Source organism: Alligator sinensis, unplaced genomic scaffold (assembly GCF_000455745.1).
Source record: "Alligator sinensis unplaced genomic scaffold, ASM45574v1 scaffold60_1, whole genome shotgun sequence".
NCBI classification, from domain to species: Eukaryota; Metazoa; Chordata; order Crocodylia; family Alligatoridae; genus Alligator; species Alligator sinensis.
Window position 1 is genome coordinate 2,923,773 of NW_005841858.1, and position 6,473 is coordinate 2,930,245.

General features: G+C 43.0%; 1 protein-coding gene across 1 annotated transcript in view; it reads right to left on the reverse strand.

Annotated features, from left to right (window-relative positions):
* Positions 1-5,920: 5,920 nt before the first annotated feature.
* CCNL1 (cyclin L1) overlaps positions 5,921-6,473 on the reverse strand; it is a 15,175-nt gene continuing 14,622 nt past the window's right edge. Inside the window, exon 11 of the mRNA XM_025215236.1 lies at positions 5,921-6,473. This exon is cut by the window's right edge and continues 280 nt beyond it. Within this exon, the coding sequence (XP_025071021.1) occupies positions 6,384-6,473 (90 nt within the window). The 3' untranslated portion in view covers positions 5,921-6,383.

Consider the following 6,473-nt stretch of genomic DNA (forward strand, 5'->3'; position numbering starts at 1 on the left):
ACATCACAGCCTGCCTGAAATGTCTACAAGAACATGAGAAACACTTAGAATCCCAGATTTTGCACAACTCATCCATTTTATCCTTACTTGCAATTTTTCCTTCAACAACTGATGTGTCCTTTAAACCAGTGGTTTTCAAACTGGGGTACCTGGGGGTACACAGTGCTTTGCCAAGCAGCATGTGCCTAAATTGTAATAATGGTGGTGGAGCTACTGATTGGTCAATGTGCAGTGAATAGTGGCACTGCTATGCATTGTTGTCAGCATTTCTTTCTAAGAAATGAACATACAGAGATGAGCTGAGCGTAGTGGGTCTGAGCAGCAATATTTTGTGCAAAAAGAGGCATGTTGCCAAAACAATTTGAAAGCCACTGTTCTAAGCCATGACCACAAAGGAAGCCCCCTAATATGCCAACTTCCTTATGTCCTACCTTGAAGAAGAGTTTTTTGGAGTATGTACCACCAACTACAATACCTATGATACATAAATTACATTATCATCTTCAGTACTGGAGTTTCTTTCTGATTTCTAACACATGTTCAACATCCATCACTGTTCCATCCAATTCTCTGTGGAATATTCTTGCACTAACATCACATTTCTACATCCCACACTCCACAGCAAGAATGGCACCCTACAGTCAACCATATCAAAGAAACCCATGGTCACGTACTTACCACAACACCTCATCTAATATACCACACATCTCCACAAAACCAAGAAGTATCCTAAGCATATCAAAACAGCTGTAAATTACGTCCAGCCCCCAAGATAAAAATTCTCTTTGGAGCAAATATGGTTATGACACCCTTCTCAATCAAAAAACTGCCTTTACCAAACATGGGACACTTTACCAGAGAAACAGAGTGATTCTTTGAATAAACTACCTGTATATCTTGTATACAACACTACAATAGAGACAACCCCCAATGACCACACACCCCTGGTTGCCACACATTATCCCCCACCCCGCAACCTGTAAGATAGGTCATTAAATAACAGCTTGACCAGCGATCACACCTCACACGAAAATCTCACTCCCTTCCCTCCTGGTCTTCAAATCCCTTACCTCACCAAGATCTATGAATGAACGACTGGTGCCTCCTGAGGCTGGTGGGGCACTGTTAGTAGATGCCAGTGTTGGTGGTGAGCAGGGACCGGCCGCAGACCCCGGGGACTGCCTGCAGATGCTGGTGGCAGGGGGGTGGGGAGGGGTGGTGGCAACCGCCCACAGAAGCCTGCCTACCACCGAAGCCGCCACCAATCTCTCTCCTACACATCTGATCATCAGAAACAACCTCTGCCGATCAAAGACCAAATGGAAAAAGAACCTGCCTAAATAACAAATGCAAAACCTACCAACATTGTTATGACGACCAACATACCATCAGATTCTACACATACCTATCACAAAATATGATACATCTAATGCACCAAATGCCCTCACAAACTAATGGGAGATTTGGTTTCATCCATATGCTGCAGAATGAATATCACACAATAATGATGAGAAAGAGAAACAACCCATTAGCAATAGAAGGACACTTTTCACAACACAACTGCTTCATCTCATGGTCCCAGTTCTCAGAGAAAACCTACAGAAGATGGGCCTGGGAACAGAAGTTTGTAACTTAATGTAAACAACAGTATTATGGCGCATAACTTGCCATGCTCTATCGGTAAGGGTCTACCCAACTCAAGGTGGCAGCAGGTCCATTTCACAGGAAGATAGTGGGGCCGGCCACCATTTTCTCAGGCTGATTGCAGCAGGGGTCCCCCCGCCCCCCCCCATGCCTCTGGCCAAGGGGCCCTGATAGACCTGCCCCTTGCCACTGATTGGTTGTGAGGGTTGTCTGTCACACAGCCCTACCCCTTGCTGTGGATTGGAGATAGGGGGGACCACATGACAGGCAGCACGAGGTAGCGATGGCCCTCTTTGAGCTGGCAGCCTCCCTTCCTTCTTCCCCTTGGCCAGCTGCCTGGCTAGCCAGTTCCCTTTGAATAATCTTAATGTACAAACTTACATATCAGTTCTGCTCTTTACCTGGTCTGTAACTACTTATAAGCAGAGAGGTAGCTAGCCATGTCAGTCTGAAGTCAGAGTAGAGAAGCACCTTATAGACTAACTTAGCTTCTTTCCTAAACATTTTAACAGCTCCAAACTGAAGTTGGCCCAATAAAAGATACTGCCTCACCTCAAATCTTGCTTCAGAGGATCCTAGGCACAAGACCATGCCTTGTGATGGGAAGGCAAACTCCCCAGTCCTTACCAATCTGAACTGTTCTGCATGACACACAAATTCCCTCCTGGTCCCTGCAGCCAGCCAGCAAAAGCACCAAAACCTGGGATTATCAGACACCTACCATACTGTAAGAGTTACCTCTGCTCCTGCAGTAGGATTGTAAATATTTGAATCCGTGAGAGAGATATTGATGACCAGAAACTATGCATCTTACTGCCACCGGAGGTGGTTCAAGCACCTACATTGAACACCTTCAAGGGCAAACTGGATGCTTATCTTGCTGGGATCCTATGACCCCAGCTGACTTCCTGCCCTTTGGGCGGGGGGCTGGACTCGATGATCTTCCGAGGTCCCTTCCAGCCCTAATGTCTATGAAATCTATGAAACCATCCTTTCCATAAATGCATTGAAACGGAGATTGTTTGCCCCCACAACACTGCCCAGAAGTGACTGAAATTTTTACTCCTATAGTTGGAACTCTATTTCCCATCCCAATTTGTTCATAACAAACCATTTCATTCTGTGCTTTTCCTAAAAAGCTCTTCTCCGTCCCTAATATTCATCTCACAAATGCCTCTGTAAAAACTACTCCTATCCCCTACCAATCTGTTTTAAGCTAAAACAGTGGTTCTGAAACTTTTTAGACTCAAGGTACCCTTCAGAAAATCCCAGGTCTTCGCTTTCACTTGTTTTTAACTGTGGCAAAAAAGCAGAGTAATTCATTTATTGTAAAGAACTCAGAAAGACCCTAACAGGTCAGCATGTTTTGGATGCTGTGGATTTCTATTTGAAATCTCTAGATTTATCTTGTGAATCTTGTGTAGATACTTACGCACTATCATAGTATGTCACCCTGGTTGAGGATCACCAAGCTAAGCAAACAGACCTTTAATCTTCTTTCATAAGAAAAGGTTTTGATTTCCTTTACCACTGTAATGGCCCTTCTTTGAACTGGCTCCAATTTAAGTTAATGTTTTTTAGACATCAATAACCAAAACTGCACATAGTATTCCAAACAGGGTCTTGCCAACACCTTGCAGTACACAACTAGCCCTTGGGTGTGGCTACTAAATATACCCAATCTTATACACCCTAGAAACATGTTATTTTTAGTGGATCAGCATTGCATAACTTACTTCACATGCATCATCACTGAGTTGCATTGAAAAGAAAACCAACATTGCTTTGGACCTGTGGGGTCTAACCTTTTTGGTGTGTGCACCACAAATCCAGCCCTAAGAGTGACTGTGACTCTTCTCCTCCCCTATGTTTCTCTGCTCCATCCCCAACCTATCACATGCCACACACAGGCTTCCTGTGCCACCTTTGCTTGTACATCAGCTAGAACAGTCATCTACCAGGTATTTTAAAGCTCTGTATTGGGGGTGTCAAACTCACTTGGGGCCCTGGATCAGAACCAAATTAGAGGCTCCTCCAGTGCTGGAACTGCAGGGCTGCATTTGGGCAGCAGCATGGGTATGGGGCTGAGCAGCTGCAGAGAGCTGCATTCAGGCAGCGCAGAGCTGAGGCATGGGGCAGGAGAGACCCCGAGCCAGGCATGGAGCTGGAGCTAGGCACATGCAGCAGAGCACACAGATATGACTAGGAGCAGCAGTACCCTGGCTCCATGTCCCCACACAAGAATGGCTTGGTAGTCACATGCCCCCTAGCTGTGCTGCTGCCCAGGCAGAACTCCACCCAGTTGCAAATCCATGGTTCACAATGATGTATGGCCCCAGCTCTGCACTGCTCAAACACAGCTCCACGCCACTGTGTATCCTCTAGTTTGCATGCCCTGGCACTGGAACTGTCCTGAGTTCAATGCTATTGCCCAAACTCAGCTCTATACACACATACTGCTGAATCTGACACTGCCCTGCCAAAGGGCAGCGGAGCTGGGGGTGTGCAGGTGCATGAAGCCAGTCAGGCAGTGGCACAGAGCTGGGGGTGGGGAGAAGCTGCCACCTATCATCTCTGCTGCACTTTGGTAGGCTACAGCCCACCAGGCTACCTGCAGGACAGATGGAAGATTTGCAGGCTAGACCCATGCCATGGGTGGCCTTGCTTGACACCCTTGCTCTATATTACAAGCTGTAGTCAAAAGGTTCATGTTTCAAAAGGCGTTTTGTCTTAATACAAAACAGTTTGCAAACATTGAAGACAAGAATCCTTAAGTGAGTTTTTCTATTTACATCAATAGGATCTGCGATAAGTAAATTAATACTCAGTCTTACTCTTTGAACCTGGACAAATGTTGCTAATCCAGTGCTGGGTTGTTTCTTCTTTAAAAAAAAAGAATGCATTTCACCTGATTTATATACAGGTATTTTAACACTTACTTTACATGAAACTAAGAAAAGACCTATTCCTCTCTTCAGTGAAGTTTACTTTATCCTGTGATCCAAGTCAAATTTTATTGATAAGTAAAATCCGCAATGCTGCCTGTAAGATATCTGTTTCCTTCCACGTAAGAGGGTGCATAGATGAAGCCAGTTGACTGGAGTCACTATCTGCAGCAGCATAGGAGACAGCATCTAGACTAATAAATAGCATCACCAGATGTGAACTTTTCATAAAAGGTTTTTAACTTATAGCCACATGCTCTCATACTAGTACAAATATAGACTCAAGCCCCATGATTCCTTAATACTTTCACACTACTACTATAGCTCTTGTTAGAGACTATGTATATAAACTTGAGAGTTAATATTATGACGCTGCACTTCACGTATATAATTGCATCAGTCTTGCTCCCTTCATTAGAAGCACAACTGTCATAAATTCTGAACTAAAGATACTGGAAAATTAACCTGTAGCGGGTTCCAATACCTCTTCCCGAAACAAAATCAATAGGCCCTTTTACCCCCCACCCTCCCAATCAAACGCAACTAAGTTACTTTTGAGTTCTAGAGAACTTGTAAGCCATGGTTTTTGGGGTTTTGTTGTTGTTATTGTTTTGGGGTTTTTTTTATATCTTGAGGCTTCTATTGCAGACTGCTCCTCAATGAAGCTTGTTCATATCCAGACCCTTCCCAAGAGATCAAACAGCTCAAAAAAAGAACCACCACAAACAAAAAACCCAAACCACACGCTCTAAGATGAGGTCCCTCTTCCTCCGTCTCCAACTCTTAAGAGACAGTGCCAATATAGACTGACTGTGCTGAGAGCAAATCTGCTCCTGACATTTAGTAAAATGGACATGTCTGGGCATAATAGTGCTTGAGCTTTTTAAAAGTAGAAGACAGACAAGCATGATAGACATTCCCATCCAGCCTCGACTACTGTGTGTGTGTTAAAAAATGTATCCCTTCCTACAATACTCTCTTCTATTGTACCAGCCATTTGCCAAACCAATATTTAGGGAAGTAAGTGTCCGAGTTATCCACAACGTAATTGGCACATCGGTGGTTCCTAGTTGCCTCATAACTTAAACCCAACTCTAGTGCCACACTTCTAAAGCCTAGAAACAAATCCAGAAAAATACCTGCCAGCCCTCCCCCATGGCACCAATACAGACAGCCAGTAAACAAACTTGGTTCTGCACAGAAGAATATTTCAATGGTTCAATATTCCAAGTCTCACATAAGCAACAACAGTGGAGATACTTCAAATGAGAGAAAACATTTCTTAGCATTAGCTCTGGCAATAACTCAATAAATACATTCAACAGAAAAGTAATAAAAACAAAACAAAACAGCTTTATACTTTATTTTCTGTAAAAATCTTTACACATGCAGACTAAAACCAGTGTAAGAAAGTATTCACCATTGTTTAAACAAATAACTATACTTAAATATAAGTGTCTGCAATTGGCTTGTATAAAAATAAGTTGGTTTTTTTTTTTTCTTCTTTTTACAGAAATCTGTTCTCCAGTTTTTATAGACATACAATACACAACTCTAATACATACAATTTATCCTGATCATTGTTTTCCATCAATGTGATACTGCTAAGGTATTATGTGCAAATAAAAACAAAAGAAAAACAACATAGTTCTTTAAAACGAAAAAGTTCTACATGTTTTAGAAAATTAGACATTGGGCTTTAAATAAATCAAATCCTAATAATTTTTTTTTCCTGAAAAGAGTCCATGTACTGTATTATATACATGTTCAACTAGTTTGGGGGCAGACCCAGCCTCAGCGCCTGTGTCTGCCATGTCCCGAACGACTGCTACTATGGTGCTTGCCTTTATGAGATCTCTCAAAGGAGCGGGATCTTTCACGTCT